This window comes from Pomacea canaliculata, linkage group LG10 (genome assembly GCF_003073045.1).
Source record: "Pomacea canaliculata isolate SZHN2017 linkage group LG10, ASM307304v1, whole genome shotgun sequence".
NCBI classification, from domain to species: Eukaryota; Metazoa; Mollusca; class Gastropoda; order Architaenioglossa; family Ampullariidae; genus Pomacea; species Pomacea canaliculata.
In genome coordinates, this window is record NC_037599.1 from 11,097,734 (window position 1) to 11,120,632 (window position 22,899).

The 22,899-nt window shown below is 38.8% G+C and overlaps 2 protein-coding genes across 3 annotated transcripts; both read left to right on the plus strand.

Moving 5' to 3' along the window:
- The first annotated feature begins 9 nt into the window (after nucleotides 1–9).
- Nucleotides 10–5,858, plus strand: LOC112573768 (target of EGR1 protein 1-like). 2 transcript variants are annotated; one of them, XM_025254360.1, is made up of 7 exons: nucleotides 10–131; nucleotides 255–410; nucleotides 621–661; nucleotides 877–1,225; nucleotides 3,349–3,629; nucleotides 3,800–3,983; nucleotides 4,414–5,858. In XM_025254360.1, the coding sequence occupies exons 2-7, from the start codon at nucleotides 288–290 to the stop codon at nucleotides 5,071–5,073; spliced, it is 1,638 nt and encodes a 545-aa protein (XP_025110145.1). In that variant the 5' UTR covers nucleotides 10–131; nucleotides 255–287; the 3' UTR covers nucleotides 5,074–5,858. The 2 variants fall into 2 exon arrangements, with proteins under 2 accessions (XP_025110145.1, XP_025110144.1); XM_025254359.1 differs by having other exon boundaries at nucleotides 39–117.
- A 4,133-nt stretch (nucleotides 5,859–9,991) lies between these two features.
- Nucleotides 9,992–14,050, plus strand: LOC112574295 (NADH dehydrogenase [ubiquinone] 1 alpha subcomplex subunit 7-like). Its single transcript, XM_025255282.1, has 4 exons — nucleotides 9,992–10,100; nucleotides 12,071–12,117; nucleotides 12,484–12,633; nucleotides 13,458–14,050. Exons 1-4 carry the CDS (start codon nucleotides 10,041–10,043, stop codon nucleotides 13,510–13,512), a joined length of 312 nt encoding a protein of 103 aa, XP_025111067.1. The 5' UTR covers nucleotides 9,992–10,040; the 3' UTR covers nucleotides 13,513–14,050.
- Nucleotides 14,051–22,899: the final 8,849 nt, after the last annotated feature.

The following is a 22,899-nucleotide window of genomic DNA, read 5'->3' on the forward strand; positions in this document are numbered from 1 at the left end:
GCTTTGCTTATTTTTTTTTTTTTTTTTAAATCTTCTCCAAGGGAAGGCACTCTCCCGCTTTAACGGTAACTTCACACACACATGAGGAACGTAGATGCAACGCAAATTTCACGGATTGCAAATCTTATTTCGTATGTCAAATCCAAGTTTGTGCCAATTTAGACAGCTTCATTAAATTGTCTGCATGAGATTTCCCAGAAACATTAGCTCTGATGTTTAATAGTAATCGTATTGTTATTATTTTTTTACTGCAGGGAAAAGATCAAGTTCTTACTCAGCCAAGAAACATGCCATCAACATATAGATTTTCCGAGGTTCCAGTGGTGGACGTCAATTCCAGCAACATTAAGGAAATTTGGCCATCCCTCGTTCTTGCAATAAAAACTGCCACATACGTTGCTCTAGATACGGTATTCCTTTTTTTTTTTAAACGCTTATATCATTCGTTTGCATAACAGTAATCACTAGCTAAAATTTGATGCATTTTCACCTGGAAATTTTTGTTTACATAAAATGCTTTCAGTAAAGTGGTTGGTTGTCATCAACTGTATAATGTATAATGGGAATGTCACTTTTAAAAAATAGTTTCTACATATCAAAATACTTGCTTTGTGTTTCAGGAACTTAGCGGACTTGGAAACAGGAAACGTTTGTGTGCTAAGTGAGAAACTTTAGAGCTTTTTAATTAGGAAAAATGTTTTCTGACCACAAGGAGACAAAATATTTGTGCCACCTTACAGAAAATTAATAATACAATATTTATGCATAAACTTAGGAAAAGTTTTGCACACTCTGATAAAATGTTATCATTAAGCTTTCTGTTTTCCATATTTATTTTGCAAACATGTACTACTTACATTTTCTTTATAATTTCAGGTCTTTGCCAGATCGGTACACCAATGTTCGAGAAATTGCCCAGACAAGGTCCATTCTTTCTCTTGGCCTTTCTTGCTTCAAACTGTGTAATGTTTCATCCAGTGCCTCTTTGACAACAACAGACATCTCCACAGAGCCTTCACCAGTCGATAATAGTTATGACATTGCTACTAATGGCATGGTGAAAATCAAGCAATGGACTTACAGTGTACAGACATTTAATGTGGTATTGCTGTGCTCAGAAGATTATATGGTGGAACCTGCAGCTCTTAAATTTCTCATAGAGCATGGATTTGACTTCAATAAGCAGTATTCCAGTGGTGTTTCCTATTACCGTGGAAAAGAGAAGGTTAGTGCATAGGGGGGCAGTCAGTTCAACTATTTGCCTGTTTAATCACATCAAGAGTTGATTTGATCATGATCTATAGTCAGTTCAATCACTATTTGATCCCCACTTTATCTATGCCCTAATTTTCCCTCAGAATAAGGGAATTTTGATATAGTCTCCTTTATCATCATTGGTTGACCTGTATGTCTATACAGGCAGTCCTCGAGTTATGACTTTGTTCTGTTCCTACGACGCATCGTAAACCGATTTTCGCTGTAAGTCAGAACATACGTACATACTGTGCATAAATAACATGCTGTAAGCACTTATCCTATCCTAATACCTATCCTAGCTCAGTAATTATCAAAAACACACATAAAATACGTTTAATTCTTCCGCCGCACGCACCAAACACGAAGTTCGCGTTAAACGTTTATGACACAAAATCACGTAAGTGGAAACAGGGCTTTATACAGTAAATGGGAGATGTGTTGTAACCACAGAACATCGTAACTCGGGGCTGATGTAACCCTAGACCAGTGGTTCTCAAAGTGTGGTCCGCGGACCACTAGTGGTCCGTCGGCATAAGTCAGGTGGTCCGTGGCTGACAGTCAGCAAAGTGATGTTTAAAGTGATGCATTCCTCGCATTAACATTTTAATCACAAAGAACGAGGTACGTAGGTTTATGTCAACTTATTACTGTACTACTGTACAGAAGTACGTTTAGTTTTGAATTGTAATGAAACAAATGCAGCAATTTAAATTTGAAACTCATAGTACAGAGTGATTTTTAGGCCTTGGTGGTCCGCCATAGTTTTTACTTAAGTAAAGTGGTCCGCGGTCCGAAATACTTTGAGAACCACTGCCCTAGACCACCTGTATTCCTCTCTGTCATGGATCATTTATATGTATGTGTGTTTTCACAATACATTTAAGCATAACTTCCATGTGCATGTAACGCAATGTGCTGAGGATGTTTTTGTTTTGTTTTTATAGAGGATTGCATAACACACTATCTCAGAAAGTAGCTAGAGATGTATCTGTATATTTTAAAGTGAAATAGTTTCTAATCAATCTAAATCTAAGCAAGTCTACATAAACTCCAGCTAATTTGTGTTGCATTTAGACATGCTGTGTAATTGTGTAAACCATTTGAAGCTCCAGGTCTGCTTTGTGGTTATAAGCCATATTCCTGTGCTATGCTAATTGTTCTTCTATTACATAAATTAGACTGAGCAAGGAATGTATTTTTTACCTTACATACATAAGTATCCATGCACCACTTTATTTCGAACAGTGTTTATTTTTCATTTGATAACAATGAAAAAAATGTTTCCCTTTGTGGACATACAAAAATCAACGAATGTCATTACACTGAATAGTAAGTATCTAAACATCAGCGATTTGTTTGCATTTGCACAACTTGAGAAATTAGAGGCAGAAACTCCACACAGTTGTAATAATTGTTAGATAATTAGCTTTGCCTGGTTGATCCCTGACACTAAGTATTCTAACTACGATTTTATGAAGAACATTTTATTGTGCTGCTGCATTTGAACAAAGCTCATTCATGTGCAGTGTCAGTATAGCAACCTAGGAAAAGAGCATCACGAGTAAAAGTGTATCAAAAAAGTGTATCATTCACTTGACAGGTTGGCAAAAGGAATACATTAAAATAATAGTGGTAAAAGTCACCAAGCCACACAGAGACTGTCCCATTTTCTCTTTTCCTGTCTCTATATTTTGCTTTTGCATATGATACTCCCTCAAATTTGCTCTGTATACTAAATCAACTTAATGTACATAGGAATTTCTTCTACATAGTTTTTTTTTTCTTTTGAAACTACTAATAACAAACAAATAAGCATTGAATATAGCTTATAACTGAACTGTAGACAAAATGAGTATTTCTGCCAAAGTTGGTGAGGATTGGACCAATGGTCTGATTTCTAGGTTGCCCACCACTCACATAGACAAACATCACACTGCTTTATTTCTAAAATTAGTGTCATAACAGTAATTACATGTAGTTGATGATTCAACACAAATAATCCAGTCTGAACACATCAAATTAATGTCAACAGCACAGAGTTCTTTGTACACAGCTTTTTAAAGAGCAAAATTAAATGTACTGTTTGTGCAGGGGGAAAAAGAAAGCAATGCGGCTGCCAGCACAGCAGGCCCTACTGCTCGAAAGCTTTTTGAAGTTCTTCTTTGGAGTGAGGTACCAATAGTGTTTCACAATGGTTTTGTGGATTTGGTGTTTCTGTATCAGAATCTGTACACCGATCTTCCAGCTTCTTTACAGATATTTCTGGCAGACCTGTCTGAGATGTTTCCTGGAGGGATATTGGACACTAAATACATTGTGGAGTTTGTGGACAGGTTACCTGCTACATACCTAGAGTATGTCTTCCGAAAATGGTAATCACCGTTCAGTTTAATTTATATTTATCAATGACTGTCATTTTCTCCTCTCCTTTTACTTTCTTTAACTTGGTTTTTTTAAAAAAGATCCTGATATAAATTTATGCTATTTAATATTAATGTTATGAATCAAAACTAGAAAATATTTTTTCTTATTATTTTTTTAGGCAAAGGATAAATGCTCTGCAGTCTGGCATTGAGCACAGAAGAGTCTGCCTGGAATTTAGCAAGCATTCTTCTTACCATGCGAGTGTTACGTACAGCCACTGTGACCTGCCTGCTACTGCTGTGGAGATGGATTATATACCAAATGCTAAAATTTTGCAAGAGCTTGTTTGCCAGAATTTTGCAGTAAGAATTCTTGATATATGTAAATATAAGAGTATAAAATGCATGGATAACAACACCTCTGCTTTCATTACCTGTTCACTCAGCTAATCACTTACATGGACTACCCAGGACAGCCATTCTTTGTGGTATTGATAACAGGTGCTAAACATTGTGCCACAGGCCGGTGTTTCTTGTGGGGAGGACAGGGAGAGTACTCACAACTTGACAAACCTTACAACAGATTGTAGTCGAGTGCTGAGGTACCACTGTACTGTAATGCTAAAATTTGAGTAAGCTGTCACTTTATCTGTTAATATTATAAAAATTAACATAAAAAGTCATTGAAATGACTGCAAACAGGAAGAAGTATAATAGTCATATCTTTAGATGGTTGATGGTAAATTGTTGCTATTTTTCTTTTATGAATATTAATATTTGTACTTCTTATCAGGGACATGGATGGTGTTCCAAAGGAAAGAAATGCCCAAAGTCTCACGCAATAGATCTTATCCTAGACCTTGATGGCATCAAGACAGCCAAAAATCGGCAGCGTCGAAGAAAATTAGCAGCCCTCAAAGAGCAGAGTGGAGATAGAACATCTAATGGAATGGACTGCAAAAAATTTGTGGACGAAGAAATAGCAACATTACACAACAGTGAAGAAATCTTAAAATCTGACAGTTATACAAAACTTGTGAATTGCAGTCTATCCATGTCTGATGATGTGATGGAAGATGGCAACTCTGATGAAGTCAAAATAAGTAACAGGTCACAATACAATGATAATATAGATTCTATCATGAATGCATACCTTGAAACATCTTTTAAGCTTGACGAGAGTCGAAGCGGTTGCCACAGGGCAGGTTTTGATGCATTTATGACAGGGTTTGTTATGGCATGTTTGTTGAACAAACACACATCTGTTCAAGAGGCACAAGATTTTAGTTTTGGTGCTGGTCTGAAGCTGAATGATTTAGATGGAGTTGAGAAATTGAGAAACAAAGTTTATGCTACAGGAAAAGATCAGCCACTCCTTGTGTCAAAGAGTGCATTTACATCAGCATCAAAAAACCACAAAGAAAGACTCCTTCAAGTGCGAGGGTCTTGTTAAAGAAGACGTGTGATCAGTTTCGAATATTCGTCATTCAGTGACTATTGTTATCTATCAATTCTGTCAACAGATATTCAGAGAAAGCAAATACAAAAAGCATCTCGCCTGTACCTCCTGCATGAAGCAGGAGAATTTCATAGACCATTGTTAGTCGATTTTTATTTAGTGGTTAGATTGTGCACTACTTTAGCTAAGAATTTTAACTACAGCCAGCAGTGATAGCATTCTTTCACAGTGAGGGTCTTCTAATAGCTACACAATGTTAGCTTCATTGACATGAATAAGGAACAACTGAAATCAAAGAGTCTGACAAAGTTTCTGCTCTTACCAAAGTAATAATTTTAGATGATGGGTTAGCAGAATGTGTTGGCCTGCTTAATGCATGAGAGTCCAAGATGGCGTGATTTGAAGGAATAAAACTCAATTCATTTGATCGATAGATGTTCAGTAGCTTGCTTACATATGAACAACATATTAAAAATGCACAATTAGCATTAATTTAATAATTGCAACTAGTTTAATATTCTCTTAATGCTAGGAAAATTGTTAACCGTAATTGTGTGTGAAGCGGCAGGACTGGTCGTAAAACAGGTGAGGAAACTATGGTCCATAGACATCTTTAGACTGGCCTGTCTTTTATTATCACTAGGTTTGTTATGTAGTCAAGCGATGCAAGTTTTGGGTATTTAACCAGCCCACCATAGCTTAGAATTTAGAGACTGATCCACAAGAAGAAAACTGCCCACCACCCTTGTAAAAGATGTAATAAAAGTACTTTTTCTTTATTGCTTTTATGTATTTTTTATGATTTAGCAATATCATATCAAAATTTAAAGGCAGTAGCCAAAACATCCCTGCAAGGGTTCATTGATGTGATAGAAATATTTTGACAACATTTAAGATATTTTATGTATTGCAACACTGCTCATTTTAACACACACATAATCTGATGTTGTATCACATCTCTTTAATGCTAGTTTTCACCAGACCAGGGAAAGATGTTCGAGCTTGTTTCTTTCATACCCATGTAATATTGGGGTCCGATTTAACACAGGCAATTTATCTGAAATGTTGGTGCAAAGTGTCAACTTCATAGACCTTTTTTATTCGCATGAAGCTATGTGTATCAGGTACAAACACAATTTCCATCTTCCAAAGTGGTTGTAGCTGATCACCTGGATCCTTGCCTACAAGCACGTAGAAGGCTATCTGATGCCACTCTCTTTTTCTTTTGCATATCCTACACCTGTTTATGGATTTTTCCAGCGCATTCAACACAGTCCAGCCACATCTCAAAAAGCACCTACTAGACTTGGATGTCAACACCAGCCAAGTTCTGTGGGTACAATCATTCTTGAAGGACCAACCACAGAGGGTGGGTCTTAAGAGTTTTACCAACAGGTCAATTGAATAATTCTGACAGATCATCATGGGTACCCGTCGGGGATGTGTGCTTTCCCCATTCCTGTTCTCTGTACATACAAATGAAATTACCAATAACAATGCTATTCTCAAACTTGTAAGTATGCAGATAAATTGGCCTGCATAAGGGAACAGGACAGGTTTGACCGCAGTTTCCTGGAGCTGAATGTTGAGAAAATGGAGATGGTCTTTGGGAGAGCACATTATAGAAGTACCCCATTCTCCCCACCAATCCAAATCAGCAGGTACAGAGGGCTGCCAGTTTCAAGTACCTTGATACAGTGATAGAAGACTATCCTTTTACAGTCACATAATCCAAGTATACAGAAAGGCCCAACAAAGAATGAGGAAACTCTGCAGCTTCATCGTTGGTTCTAAGGTGCTGGAGACTGTTTACTGGTCTCGTCGATAGCATTCTCACTTGTAAAATCGCCTGGTATGGTCACATCCTTGTCAAGGACAAAGCAAGGCTGAGCAGTCAAAGTGCCTGCCAGAGGTCCTTCAGGCCCATTACGTTGTGTATATACACTCATGTTTGTGGCAACCATGAAGAAAACGCTGAGGTCTTTCCCTGACTCATCAGACAGACTGCACCACACATTCAATGTGCAGTTCCTTAGAGATCAAGAGGAGCTCATCTGCGAAGTTAAAAAAACAGGTCTGCAGCACTGGAAGAATCAGTGGCCAGGATTACAAGAGGTATAGAAGACTGCCTGCACACACATTCTAGGGGAAAAAAGTACCAGGAATGGGTGACTTTACAGGACCTGACAAAAGATAGAAAGGAAAGAGCTGAAGCAGAAGACCAACCAAATTCAAGACCTGCTGGAAGAAGAGCCCATGCCCATTATGTTGTGTATATATACTCATGCATGTACATGCTGTGTTTGTGATCAAACAAAATAAAGTCTTGGACTTCCTCGGACAAAGTTTGATTTAACTTGTAGGCATTTATCAGGAAAGCATACATTATTTTTTCCTCTTAACCGACACCTCCCACCTTTTAACCACTGACAAAATCTGCATCTTATCACTGTTTAATCTGTAGATTTTGTGCACATCTGAAGCAAAGATACAACTACACCCAGAGAATGGAGACCCTTTACAAACTTAAAACCAAATCTGCAACGGGGCTGGACGGCAAGGTAGTTCATTTGCACAATAACATCATCACAGCACTACTGTACTACTTGCACACTCCTCATGCTGCTTTTATGAAGGTAACCAGTCCAAAAACAACAAAACCACATGTCACAGCAAAGCTCATTTATTCAATATCCACTGGTCTTATAAGGAAAAACTGACTGGGAAAACACCTGGGTTGGCTTTTAAGTCATGACTCAAATCTGCAACAAAACAAAAATGTCATTTATTGTTTTTGAATTCCCTTTACTTTATTGATGGCAACAGATACAAAGCTTTCAACCCAAACTGAAGACATTTACAAATCCTTCAGTTCTTTACCTCAACTGCATCAATAGACCAGTATCGAATGAGTAAAGAAATTTAAATACTCCATGGTTTTAAGTGTTACTCAAGCAAGGAATAAAAATAGGAAGGCACGGCACTGTCCATATTTTCATACAAATTAGTGCTATGGGGTCATTGGCTGTAGGCATTATTCAAACTTGCATAAATTCAAGATGCAAAGGGTTAAGTAATTCTGGAAAAGAGATTATCCCTTTTCAAAGAATTTTGTGAACTTTCAAAGAATGCATGTACCCTAAAAACATTTCAAATTATGTAATTCTAAAACAAATTTCTCAAAAAGAACCTACACATTATCTTAATCGCCTAGCTTCACGTTCCGACTCTAAAAGAGTCAGGATGTCCCCTTCACGAACAGGCCCTTTAACATTGCGGATAATGGAGCGATTGCTGTCATCCAAAAATTCAACACGCACCTAAAGCAAAAATAAAAAAATAATTAAATCATTGATAACATATTCAGGTGTAAATAAGTTCTACTGATACAGTATTTATAATTATTGTGAAAGAATGGCATGAGATGTTGTCTAAATGCACATTGAGAAGTTTAAAAAGAAGCTGTTAAGATGGATCTGCATTCTCTGTTAAGAACTACTTTAGTTTATTGGGACCTAGTGAGTTTAGAAATTACTAGGTTGGACACCGAAAATTAGGTTGGGACTGCTTCACTAACCTTGTTTTTTGGGGGGTTTTCCTGATACCACCTAATCTCACCTCTATTTCTTCTGCCTGAGACTAATCATGATTTATAATACATCATAACTACTGTTACCTAATTTACAGAAATCATTTGTTATTTCACGACCACTTTTACATGTCAAGATGACTAAAATGATCTTCAAAATAACCACTATTCACAAATAGTCTGCAGGGATCCTGGTCTAATCTGTTAATCTCTTATGTACTATAATGCATCCTGTAAATGCTTTACATATTTTCCAGTGAACAGCGAGGTAATTAAATCACCATAAGTACAAATATATACATACACACATTTAGACTTAAAATAATTGAAAGAGCAATTCGTTGATCTCGGGACAAATTTTGGGACAATGGTACATGTATGCACATTTAAAACCCCTTTTTCTTTTAACACTTCATGAACATGTAATTAGAAATGTAATACTGTCTTACAAAACCCTAAAAGATTGCTCAGGTTTAATTTCCGTCAATGAAATAATACTTGTCCTTTAATGTGGGACGATGTTGTTTTCAAACATGTTTTGCTAGAAAATGTATTTTGTATTCACTACTTTGCATCAAGTCTTACAAGTTTTACGACATACTCACGAAATTCTGTTTTAAGAAGTCAACTTTTAAAGGTTTTAAATGATTAACAAGTCTGCAAAGTTACACATGTACGATAGTGTTAAGTTTAAAAATCACAAGCCCATGCTATCTGAAAACGGCCCTCCATTTCTTGGTTCTAGAACTTTTAAAAAAACTCAACACAACAACAAAAAAAGATATTTCTGTAACTGTACCTGCGTGCACTGGCCTTGTGATCCTGTTCGGCCCAATACTTTGGTTACCTGAAACGGAAAATAGAAATTTTAGAGTATGATCTTTTCATTCCTTGTCATTGTTTCTCACAGTAACTGAAAATACTCAGGTTCTTTCGCCACACGTGCGACAAACAAGTCTGTCAAGATGAGAATTAGACATAATTAAAATAAATGCCGGGTGCATCAAAATGTACTCATTCCCCATCGATAAATACTCGACAAACAAGCATGTTTATGATGCATTAGATGAAATAAATAAATCCGTTTAAATGGTTACACGTACTCTTGCGAGCTTGACCATAGGTGCTTTAGCATCCATGTTGACGGCAAGTTGAAAAGAAAGAGGAAGGGGTTTTCACAGAAATATCCACGGACTCTAGTCTCGCAGCAAAAGTATAAAACGCTTTATACCAAAAATATAGCAATGGTAAAATTATGCTACTTATTTCTGAAGGCTTTATAAGGTTTAAGTTTGAGGTATCTTAAATAATCTATTTAAAATTTATATTATCGATATACTACTAGTACACAAATGCAGAATTGTAGACCAAGATGGCGGCCCCCAGAGATTTAACTCCGTTTATGCAAGTACTAAGGAATTTATTACTAGGGGTACGCATATATTTTTAAATGTCTCTAACTTTTTGTTAATAGTTTTAGACGCCTTATTTAGTCCTTCTTTATTACGAAAAAATATTTAAATTTGTTTTCAATGAAACATTTACGCATTTGACCTCAAGTGTTATTGAAACCCTATTTGGGAGTCCTGAGCTGTTATGTTACCAAGAATCTTCGTTTAGATAAGCGCAGTCGTATTATTTATAATTTATCCTTTGACTTAGCCACTCATTGTCTCTATTGCATTGTAGGAGTCATTGACTTAGCCACTGATTATTTACTCAAATGCAGTTTTAGAATTTTTACTGTTCTCTTTACAGCACTTTTTTTAAATGAAGAGGTTCTGCTGCTTTTAAAAGTATTGGGGTTTTTTAATTTGCGCATTGACCATCTAGTTATTTTAAGAAAACAATGCATATCATCAAAGAGGCTGCAGTATTAAAGTCTTAATTGAATCATATTGTTATTGATAATGTAGATGTAACATGCATTCTGATATATATATATGTGTTATATTTTGATAATCATGTGCATTTGTTATACATTGATAACATGCTTTCAAATCACAACTGCAGAGAGTACTGTGATAGGCACTAACTATCAATCACCTTGACTGTATTCTGCATAAAGTAACAGATGCTCATGCCTCAGCTCATTGTCAGCGCCAAAAACTACCTCTTTGCTAGAATGCTCTTTTACCAAGTTTCAACCAGTCTGTGATGCTGACGTAAAGGTGATTATCCTCAGGACAAAGCCAACAACTTGCCAGCTAGACCCAGTTCCCATAAGCCTTCTTCTAGAAAGCTTAGATTCTGTACATCCTACCATTATTGATATTGGTAGTGTCAGTTTGTCAACAGGTGTTTTCCCATCTTTGTTTAAAACTGCCCTGGGGAGGCCACTTCTTAAAAAGTCCACACTTGACATCAGTTTGTTAAACAATCACCTTGCATTTTTTCTCCAAGATAATTGAGAAAGTGGTTATGACACAGCTCTGGATTTACAGGACAACTACCTCATCTCTTAGGCTTAGTAAGCATATAGACCTACTCACAATGTTGAGACTAATCTCATCGAAGTAATCACAGATATATATACCTTCGACAGTGGTGATGTTTCTGTCTTAACTCTGCTTGACCTGTCTGCCGCATTCGACACTATTGACCACTCTTTGCTCCTTCAAAGACTGCATCCTCTATCAAATTTCTGGACCAGCACTAGCATAGTTCAACTTCTATCTATCTAATAAGACTCAGACTGTGTTTGTCGTTGGTCAAGCATCCTGCCCAGATCCCCTTTCATGTGTGGTCCTCCAAGGCTTAGTAGTCAGCCCCATCCTGTTTATTTTGTATATAAAACCAATTTTATCAATATTCCAGTCTCCTTATGTTTCTCATCAATCATATGCTGATGTCATAGCTCTGCTGCTCTATCCTGCTGACTGAGTTTCACTTTGCTGTTAACACCATTGAAGCCTGTATTAGTGATGTCAAAGATTGGATGGCACATTACTTCTTACAGGAATCAACATAATGCTGGTCCATTTTGTAACCCCTTCTTTTTCTTTTCTGTTGATTAGTTGTGATTATACTATAGTCCATTAACTAGTAAGCCTGCTGGTCTTCCGCTGTAGATTTATGACACTGTCCATCCTTACTGTTTGTTCCTTGATTCCTTTTTGTTTTGTCTTTGTTTGTCTTTTATTACTAAACTGCAGGGTTGTTTCTCCTTCTCTCCTTTGTATGCTGTCCATGTCTCTTTGTCTCAAGCTCTGAGAGCATTCTCTTTAGTGAGTGGGATTATGGGTTATATAAATCACAATTATTATTATAGTTTTCTCTTGTATGCAAATGTACTTGCTTGAGTCTGCATAGGCCATTTATTATGTTTTTGTACTTTTGTTTGTGCAAGAGAAAGTAAACATTTGATGTTTTTTTAGTCCAAATTTTGTTTCAATGTTTCAGAGGAAAGTTAAAAATCATCTTCGATTTGAAGGAAGAATAGCAGCAAGGTAGTTAAATATTTATCTGCATTTTTGTCTTTTTTTTTTTTTTTAGTTTTTGTTTTTATTTAGTTATTATACTGTTACTTTTAGTAACAAAAATGAAATGCTACAATGCAGTTTACCGCCATGATGTAGCCTTAGTTGCTGTCACAGCGTAAAACGCTAACAAACAAGCAATGCAGTTTATATATTTGCAAGACTTTTCATGTTTTAAAAAATTGAAAACATATTTAAATATGCAAAGAAATGTACACACAAATTCAATGTATCTGTGTAAGACATATAAGAGACTGATTTATTAGACTGTGTTTGTGTGTGTTAAAGGACACTGAACACTTACGAAGATAATATTCAATATTTTATTGTACACAGGACACAGCCACCTCCAAACCTGCCCCCAGGTGTTTCCGACAAGTTGTCAGACAACTATTACTTTACTCGTGATGGGCGCAGAGAACTGACACCCCCTGAGATTGTGTACAAAGCACAGCCGTTACTGACATCTCAAAAGGAAAAAATAAAGTAAGGGGAGCCTTCCTCTTTGCTTAAACTCAGTGAAAGCTGACTTGGTCAGCTCATTTTCATAGCAGAAGTCTAAGATTGTGGTGTTTTTCTGTGAACTATTCTTAAATATACTTGATTGTTTATCAACAGGTACCAGTGTAGTTTGCATCATGATATGAACATTTTATGAAACATTTTAAAATCAAAAGCCTAGCCTTTCATTGTAAGAAGATTTTTGATTTATTCATTATACAAACAAGGTTTGCTACTTAAAAGGAAAAGTAGTTTTTGAAAAATGATAGCTAAATATGAAAAGAATTACAAACACAGAAGGAGGAAAGAAACTTGAGTTTTCAGTTGTTTTGCCCATGACCAAGAAGCAAAATTCACATAACATGCTTTTCTGCATACGAGTAATTGTCCTGAGTGGCAGTGCTGTGTTCTCCATCCCTTTTTTCATTAAAAGGCAGATTTAAACAGTTAATCCTATAAAGCTTTCATTTCTTGGGAAATAAGGTGTTGGAGGCCCCTCTTATTAAGGGGCCAAGTTTTTGAGAGGTCAATGCCTATCTCCTCTCTCTAACTGCCTTTTCTTCCTCAGTTAAGTGGTAAGATGCCCATTCAATGGCTGGGTCAACTGCGGGTCATCAAATAGCTGGGTCATCTCATTACTCATTTAACTCATGCAGGTTATGTCTTAAGATATGCAAAAAATGTCAACATCTTCCTCTTCAAAAATATAGTTTTAGATTACGACATGCCAACTTCTCAATCCTGCATTAGTTTACAACTTTTGTTAGAAATTTAATGGAATATCTTTTTACCTTAATTGACTGTTTCAGAATGTTGCCAAAGCCAGTGACTCCAGGCTGCTCGCATCAATGGGATGCAAACTAGCTTGCTGTGTGAAAATATTGAAAGTGTAAAATAATTATAATACAGATATTACTGTATATTAACAAGCTCCAAATGCATAGCAGTTCAGCGCATGAGCATAGAACTCTCATACATGCAAAAAAGATCCATAGTAAATATTTTGTGTGAAAAAAATGTTTTAACATTTTTTGTGAAAAAAAAATCAATATATGAATGTTGTCGCACTTAGGAAAGATTTTGAGAATGTACATATTGATGTGTGGAAGCATAATTTGAATAAACTGAGCGCAGTGACATCATTAGCTGAAGCTTGGTTACTGCTGTAATAATAAACTGATAACAAGGTTGTTGCCATGCACCTTCAAGGAGCATGCACATGGTACATAAAACATCAGTTGTGTCTAAGGTTGCAGTAAGCCTGGACGTGCTACAGGCATCTGAACTTTTCTTCAAGTCTGTTTTATATAACAGTTGATTTGTTCAAGCAGATTTGAGGCTAAAAATGACAAAACAAATTGTTCCAATAGTATCTAATGATAAATATAAGTTTGAAACTTTACCTTCAGTGTCCCCAACTTGACTTTTGTTCTTGCATGCTTCATTCCCATTGCCATTTAATCTGATCATGTCTCTTTGTTCTTTTAAGTTTTTGTGTTGGATATTCCCAGTATTTTCCTGATGTCACCATGGATGTGTATAGGTGGATTGCTGTCTGTCTGGCAAGATCAACGCTTAGTCTCTTGCGAAGTTTTCCGCTGTTGCTCTCGGCGAGCCTAAAAAAGAAATGTGACTAAACCAGATCTTTTGTAGTAGCATGCCTTGTTTTAGTAGTTAACAGGAGAAAAGGTCATCTGCCAGTAGTCCAGTAATACAAGTTCGTGGACAGAACAGGACCGATTTACTGGAGTAAACACAGCAGTCAAGATCCTCCTTCCTTCACCCAATCTTCCTATACAGTCTGTGATACCTGCACAATTTGGGAATTACGACAAGCATTTGCTCATGGAATGAGTTATTCCTGAAACACGAAGCACATAATTCATTAATTTTTACAGAACACCTAGCAATAAGACGCTAAAAGGAAACAGAAACTGGTTTACAAACAACTGTGAGGGGATTGTCTCCCTTGGTTAATTGACCACAAAGAAGCTTGGTAATCTCAAATCACCTCAATAGGTTTAACATATATAGAATCAGCACTAAAATAAATGAAACAATAATTATTAAGATAAGAAGTTATACTTTAATCGTCCCATGATGTGAGCTCGAGGTCTACTATCTTGACATTCGGGTAGCATTAGTAGCTCAAAGGACTGGTTGGATGGTCGCTTTAGTGTGAAATGCTTCCACCTAGAGCTCCCGGTTTTCAAACGTTTCCACACGAGTACAACTTTTGAAATTTTGAATTGACCTAGTGCTACCTACCAACCCTACATACAGCCCCCGTGATATATATACGCATTCTTTTATTTTGGCGCATGGTGCTCGCTTACCAGTACTGGTACCAGTTTGAAAACAGGGAACCTACAGATAATTTCGCACTGAGGCTAGGTAATATAAACCGGAGAAAATCCCTGATATCCATCCCTGAAAACAGGTGTTGCATACGGAACGTCCTGAAATGAGATCTGAACCTAGGGCCTCTCATTGAAGTGGTAACGGGAGTGTTTTAACCGCCGCATCAAATGGCGCCCCATACAACAACAGTCTTTTTCTTTGGTCTCTCGTAGCAACCAATATTGTCGTTAACTTTTCTGCTGGTGTATAAAACAGTCCACAGGATTCTCGCTCTCGGGTGTTTCCACTCATGACTATGATGTTTATTTTATGATTAAATACAACAAAACAGTATGCAAACTAGAAGTTCTGTGAAGATGGGCCTAAAGCGTGTATTCTTAAAATACTTGAATATTCATCTAAATATGCTCTATGGTTTTTGAAACCTATTTCATGAACATTCCCGCTCACCCGACCACCAATAAACATGTAAATAGAAAATATTAAGAAACCATGGCCCTTACGTTCGTTTCTTGCTGCGTTGTCCCTTCCCACCCACCCCACTCACTACCTGTATTCCCATATCGTTCTCACCTTCCTTCGCTCCCTTATTTCTTATCCCTATCTTTTTCTTTCATTCATCTTTCCTTTCTTCTCCCTGTTTTAAACATTCAGTGGACAGTGGCGTAGGAAGATGCTCAGCATTGGGGAGGGATGGGGACTCAATTCTGTCAGTGAACGACGTTCACATTCTTGCCTCCTCAGTATTTGTTTTTTAGGGGGCGGCTGTCCCCCTTCCCTGGTTCCTAGGTTACTGATGTAGGGGACGCGTGCAAGCCTACCCTGATGAATGGATTGTACCCATAACACGAAGCCATGACAGAAGAAGCAGCAGTGCCTGGTCGAAGAGAGGTCTCATCAGTCATATCCTTTTCTCTTTCATGTCCGTCTGCCTGCAATTTCCGTTCCACAAACGTTCTTCTGAGGAGTCAGAACTCGTAGAGTCTGAAGAGAATCGTTCTTTCCTCGTCTCTGTCTCTTCTCTCCTCAGTCCCGCTCTTCTTGTCTCAGTCTAGACAAATGACTTGAGACTGCACAGATCATGGCAGCAAATCGCAAATTGAATTACCTTCTCTGAGAACGTCAGTCGCCAAATGATGTCTGAAGCACGCCATTGGTGGGTTCTCCCGAAGATGGCGCTGTACGCAATTACGAAAGAACACCTTGTGCACTGCTGTTCAGTGCCTTCAAGCTGTGTTCGTACCTGACCTTTGCCAGTCGTACGGACTAATTATTTAACAATCACGAGGTGCACGACGATGGGCTCCGTCTGCCTCCATCCCCCAACGCCTTTTCAAAATCTAAGCCGGCGACTGGCAGCTCATCCTCCTCGGAGGTGCTAAATTTAATTCTGCTGCAGTCTGTCTGGCAGTGTGGCCGCGACCTACACGTACTCTGTGTGTGGGATTCTGAGAGAAGGGAAGAGGTGTTGTAAGATGGCATGTATCGGAATTTGTAACTGTGTTTGTGTTGACGGCAAACCTGGCAAAAATATCCCTGCCTCTGCTTAGGTCGTAAGTTGATGTACTTTGCTTCGGAGCATGTTTATTTTCTCCTTTAAAAACGTTTGCTGTAAATGAAAAAATCATGCAGAATAAATCATGACATACTTCCACCAAGCAGAGCAGATTTTCACAACATCGGTGCCGTTGGGAGAGCGAGTCGCGAGGCGGGGACGACGCTCATCTTTCCATTCAGCCCAAGCGGCCCACGTTTCTTTCCTCTCATTTCCATTCCTTCCCATAAATCCGTTTGCTCTGTTCTGCAGAGAGGAGACGGGACATCACCTACATACATTATTTCATAATTTGTTTCATTATCATTATTTTTGACTCGAAAACGTCGAGCCCTCCTCCTCTTCTCTTCCATTGTCCAAACAACTGTCACCCTCATCAAATTAGAAAAGGGACGCCAGGAGTTCAGGTATTTCATTATTTCGCAACACTGAAGACCACGCAAGTCATCTGCTCGTTAATCTGACTCAGACGAGGTGGCGCATAGAAAATGACAATGAATTTACAATAGGAAGAATGTTCATGTTTATGTATTCGGTCGGGTACCATGCAAGTGAGGTTATAAATAATGCTAAACATAACATCAGTTATGCTAAGAAAAATCTGTCTATTAAATTCATCGTTACCAGACAGAATAATAATACTGACTGACAGAGCATGGTGGAATAAATCTGCATTCAAAGTTGAATACGACTAAATGGCGAGTTAGTCTGAACAGGTTAATTCATCTGGGAATAATTTCTATGAACGACGGACATGGTCATGGCCACTAGGCGTAAACAACTGCATATCCTTGCGTCTCCCGATTTTTAAAACCAAGCAAATCGGAAGAAAAACCCAGTTCAATACCTGAAAAGGTGTAAGGTCACATCAGGTCTTTAATGATGTGCTTCGTTGCTTGCTGCAGGAAGGTAAGGCATAGGTCAAGTAATAATGGACGATTAATGGTGTGACATGCCAAAAAGACCTGAAGCAGACTAACAAGCAATAATTATGCCTCCACGAAGAACACATCAAACCTTAGAGCCGATCCAACATTTGATAGCTAATGTCAAGCGCAAAGGGCAGAAAGTACATCATAACCTGAGCGGCAAGAGAGCATTACCTCCTCTTTTTGACAAACTGGCTAAGATTTGTTTCCACTTCTATTTCATCATGTATCATGTATATAAATGTCATCGTATGTCTGTACTGTATGGCTTGTGGTTAACATACGCAGCAACCTTACTCGTTCCAAAAATTATTCATTCAGTCATGAATAATTCAAACCAGACAGGAAGACAGGAACAGGCAAATTAAAAGAAATACGAAGTGAGCGATTGGTCATACGAGATCGGACATGCATAGCCTCTGTGTGTGTATTATTGATGTATTCCATGAGCTACCCTACATTGCCAGAAACGACTTAAGAACGCTCGGCCTGATTGCGAGAAAGCATGGAAGCTATTATGCGTATGATTCATGGTCGTCAACAGTAGGGCAATTGTGCAACAATGCTTCATCTTCCCATGCGTGCACTCTGGCAGTCTGGAAAAAAAAATGGAAGAAAAAGAAAATACATGATGACAACATGCGGAGTGCCTGATGCTCATGAAAGTTGCATGCTTATCGGCTCGTGTCAACTTCCTGCTGACAACATGATCGCCAGTCCAGGACCGTTCTCCAGACTTAACCATAGTGGAGTGGGTGCTGTTAGCAAAGGCTTGCTGTACTTGCTGTTTGAGTACTCATGTCATTAGACTGCCCACCAGTCTGCCAAGTTGTCCCTGAAGCTGAATCTGCAGCCATGCTAGACCCTCTCATACATTAAGGCTTGGAAGTAAGAATGGTTGTTACTGTAGGTAGCTAGTTAAATTGGGATATAATAAATTATAAATATTTACACAAGTCGGCTAATGATAGCCCTCATTGACTCATCTTCTGCTTATAAGTCCCTTTTCTCTCTTTAAAATTTAACTATTTAAATTTAACATCTTGCCATAACTATGTTGAATACGCAAGAGATAATTCATAGTTTGACCTTTGTCTCTCTTGTTTATCTCCCTTCGTTCAACAACATACTTAACTTAGTTATTTCTTTTTGTTTGATTACAGAATGCAAATGGTTACACATGTAAGTTGTCTACCTACTTTCAGTCATGGACGTGAGCCTACATTATGGAAGTCGTAGTCGGAATCCTCTCTGACTGGAGACTGTGGAATCTCGTGATGGAGCCGTAAAGACCCGGCTCATGAGGAAGATAACGATTCAAACGAGATTGATTTTCTCTCGAATGTAGAATCTTATTTGGTTGGAAGCATGGTTTTTCACGTATAATATCGCTGACTTTGAAAGATTATGCTAAAATGATGTGGTCTATATTAAAATATTGGATATTGTCGTATTAGTTGAAACCTTTTCCTGTGATTTTCTCGACATTTATTTCTGTCACGTGCTATTATTATTGCTTCTGAGGTTAAAGTACCCGATTCAGTCAAAAAGGAAAAAGAATTTGTAGTTAGGATACTTGGTGGTGGACTACAATTGTAATCTGTCTACATATGGACCGTTAATAAAAAGAAATATAGTCCTTTTTAGACTTTCTCTTCCCCCGGCATTACAAGTTCAGGAACGAAAAGATGTTGATAAATGGTTCTTAATATGGTTTGGATGTCGACGGTTTGGTTGGTTACATAAGGTACTTGTCACCTTCCAGATAAAAATTCAGTGATTGAAGGTGGGGAAAGCGTTTCTCGTGACATATCCCCTCCCCTTCCCCACAAACCTTCACCTATCTACGTCCATGCCCTCACCAAGGAGGTTCTCTAGCCTCGGGGAGACCACTCTAGTTCATTATCAAAGAGATTCACAAGGGAAGCTATCACCTTACGTACAACACCCGTGATCTGGCACCGTGCAGGGGCTTCTTCCCTTTCTAGAGTGTCGCTGACAACAGGAAATGAAGAAACCGTCAAGCTACCCAGCGGACCCCAACAGTCACACAATGCTGCGTGTGTACCAGGAGTCCTCGTGCTCAATGACACCATTTCACACAAAAACGAAGCGACAAGTTCACAAATCGCCGAGGCTTTACGAGAGTATAAATCAGGACACTCCGAGCTTTGCCGGAAGAACGAGTCTGAGATGAGTCTCAGTTGCAAAACCTCATGTTTACTTTCAGCAAAATTCAAGCTCCTTGCGCTCACAGACTTCAGTTTCCGGTTTCATGAATAAACTTCGCAAAAACGAAACACAGCGATGGCTCTATTGCCAGCAGCAAGCAATTTCGAGTTTTCTGCGCGCAGCTTCACACTGACATTAACGCAAAACATTTTTATAAGCGCAGGGGGGAAAAAAGGAGGCATTTACATGGAGAACTCACATATCAGGAAAAGGAAGGAGAGGCTTTGAAGAGAAGATGATGTCCACAGCGCCTTTAAGACACGTGACCGTAACGACTCCATTGGAGAGAAAGGCAGCTCATGTTTCTGTTGTTAGTTCCAATGAGCTAATTTCCTCAGGGATTATATAGATGTCTTGTATTCTGACCCTTTCAAGAAAACCCTCTTCTAGGAGCAGCTACGATCGCAGTCCGGAAATAAGATCACGGATGACATAGGGAAGAGAAGGAGGCGTCCTCCTGTAGAAGACACATGCAATATCATCTGGGTTCATCGATTGAGGACTCGGACCGACATCTTTGCTACCGAAATGGTGAGATCTAGGCTTCAGTAACAATCGTGTGTTTAATCTCCCGAAAGTAGCTTGACCACAGGTGCAGGTGACAACCAACACGTACAGGGAAGCAGTGCGTGGGACGAGATGGGGGAATGCCGACAGGAATCCAGGGACCTCTGGTGGTGGAGTTATCTCAATCGATGATTTGATCCTCCGCAAGCGCTGACCTTCTCATTGCCTCCCACAAACTCACCCCCTCCTTCCACCTACCCTAGTCCCCCGGAACCCAGCCTGTGTGCTTGAGCTGGTGATGTTTAAGCGGTGCCACAGAGCCTGCTAATGGCGGAGTGAGACTCTGTGAAGGGTCCGTTGATTTAGCATCAAATCATCCCATACTGTGGTCTTCCAATTCTGCTCGTCAAACAAGTGTCGCCTCTGCATGTTGACTAGGTGCAGCGCAGAGATTTTTGGCGAGGGGGAAGGGTGAATGCGTGGGCGAAGAGGGAGGGAATCACTCCATTTTTTGGATGATGTCATGTCGCGGCGGGACTTTCGCGGTCAATGGTTTTGCCAAAGTTCAGACGGTAGGGAGAAAATTTCTGAGAAAACATTTTCGGAACACCATGCACTTATACCATAAATACACAACAACGGGTACAAGATGCTGACTTTCGTTCAGCTTTTGTGTGTGGGAGGAGGGGGAGTAGGGGACATGTGTGCGCTTGCGCGCGTGTGGAAACCACAGACAGCGTGAACTTTACTATCTGCTATTCTGTTAGAAAAAGCAAACTCGCTTAAGTTAACATCAGAAATAGACATATCTAGAACTAAAAGAGCAACTGAAATCACGTGATCACCTAACGCGTCTGGTGAATGACGTGTCACAGCTTGATATTAATGTCAGACGCCTTCTTGGAGACTGGTATCATGGAGTGGGACATACTGACGGTGTAAAAATATTTATAAAGTTTATTGATTTGTATCCTCGTACACACTAGGACCTCAGAACAGCTGTTTGATCTTTGGTGTTTCTGACAATTTTTTCCTGACAATTAGGTGAAGACTATAAAATGTGCAAGCCTGTCCAGGTAAAGATAAACCTAATATAAAGTCTCCTGTTTCCTAACGACCCTCTCAGTAATTGCCATAAGCATATACACACATCAAGTTCTACAGCTGTTTTCGCATCTTTAGTTGAGCTTCTAGGTAACAGAACTGCATGTGGGCGGGGTGTGGAGGGTCGAGGGTGGTATATAGTGGAACAGGGGAGGGCATACACGTGTCCTCATGCACATGCATTATGCACGCTCCAAAGCTCGCCCCATGGCAGTGGGTGCAGATGAGAAATTTCCTTCACGTCCACATCTAAATCAGCTCCAACAAGCTGCCAAACACGCTGCCAATCTGAAATTCAAACGGCTCAAAGTTCATGGGAAAGCTCTTCGTCGCTTCCTCTAACGGAATTAAAACCATTATGCGAGTCATGAGTTACATCTGATGCCCTCTCAAAAATCAGGCTCCCTGACTTCTGGCCCATGTTTCTACAGGACAAGAAGTGACAACAACCTCATCATGACAGTGTCCACAGTGCACGCGTGATGGAGTCTGAAAGGAAAGACAGTCTTCAGACCGCTGTCTGAGTCATTGTTGACCATCAGAGGAGGTGTCGACTGCCTGTTTGTTTCATTGATTGCCTGGGAGCCAGCCTGTCGATGACTGTAACATGGCCGTGAGCTTTGTGGTCCAAAACAACATGATGAGCCTATTGGATTGTTCGATAATCATTCATGTTTATGATATGTGGTGCAAAACTTATCGTTAAATCGTCTTTTGATATTTTGTGCCATGTTTATGCACGATAAACTTTTTATTTGCTTCGCTGGATCACCTTCACATGTGTTAAAAATGAAAAAACACAAATTGCAAAATTCTGTTTTGTCACAACCTTCTTGTCTTAGATAAAGAGTGAATTAAGTCTTCACAGTCCAGTTCATCATTTTTAGTTGAAGAAAACATTTCCTCAGTGGTTAAAGAAATTATGAGCTTTTTAAAAGTACAAATGATAATAATAATAATTTGATAGTGCAATTTCCCACTTTAAAGTAGGCATAATATATTGTGCAAGCACTAAAAGAGAAAAAAACAACAGAAAAATAAACTCAGAAGGTATACATAGGCCAAAACATATAAGCAGACAAACAGAGACAGAGACAACAACATAAGTCAAAAGTAAATGTTCGAGATTTCGCAGTCCAGACGAGGAGGTGAAAGGTCAGTTTGGACACTGCGTTGTAGGCTGTTTTGAATACATTTTGTGGTAGACCACAATGAAGAGAAGAGCACGGAGGTCCCTGGAAGCATAAATGAACATATAGTTTGTGGAGCAGGACTCAGAATGGCACACTTATGTTCATGAAACAAAAGAGTTTTATTACTCGATATTGCAGGTTTTTATCTTACTCCTGAATCTTTTACTTCACGGTATATTTGTTTTTACGGGTTCATTGTTTTCACGTGTTTTTAAGGGGACCTAAAGCCTCAGTGAGTGACGAGCACTCTGAAAGTGAAGGAGGAATAAGTGCAAAGTAACGGGGAACCTAAGAAGCCAGGCGATGTTCAGTAGATGACAACGAACTGTAGATATGAGCGTCAAATGATGATTGATGATCCACGGAAATT

Bases quoted from the DNA above. Each gene is read 5' to 3' on its own strand.
- LOC112573768 (XM_025254359.1), top strand. From the start codon at position 82: ATGAGGAACGTAGATGCAACGCAAATTTCACGGATT. The intron at 1,226-3,348 runs GTTAGTGCATAG...CTGTTTGTGCAG, and splicing joins ATTACCGTGGAAAAGAGAAG to GGGGAAAAAGAAAGCAATGC. The intron at 3,630-3,799 runs GTAATCACCGTT...TTATTTTTTTAG, and splicing joins GAGTATGTCTTCCGAAAATG to GCAAAGGATAAATGCTCTGC.
- LOC112574295 (XM_025255282.1), top strand. From the start codon at position 10,041: ATGGCGGCCCCCAGAGATTTAACTCCGTTTATGCAAGTACTAAGGAAT. The intron at 12,118-12,483 runs GTAGTTAAATAT...TATTGTACACAG, and splicing joins GAAGGAAGAATAGCAGCAAG to GACACAGCCACCTCCAAACC. The intron at 12,634-13,457 runs GTAAGGGGAGCC...TGACTGTTTCAG, and splicing joins TCTCAAAAGGAAAAAATAAA to AATGTTGCCAAAGCCAGTGA.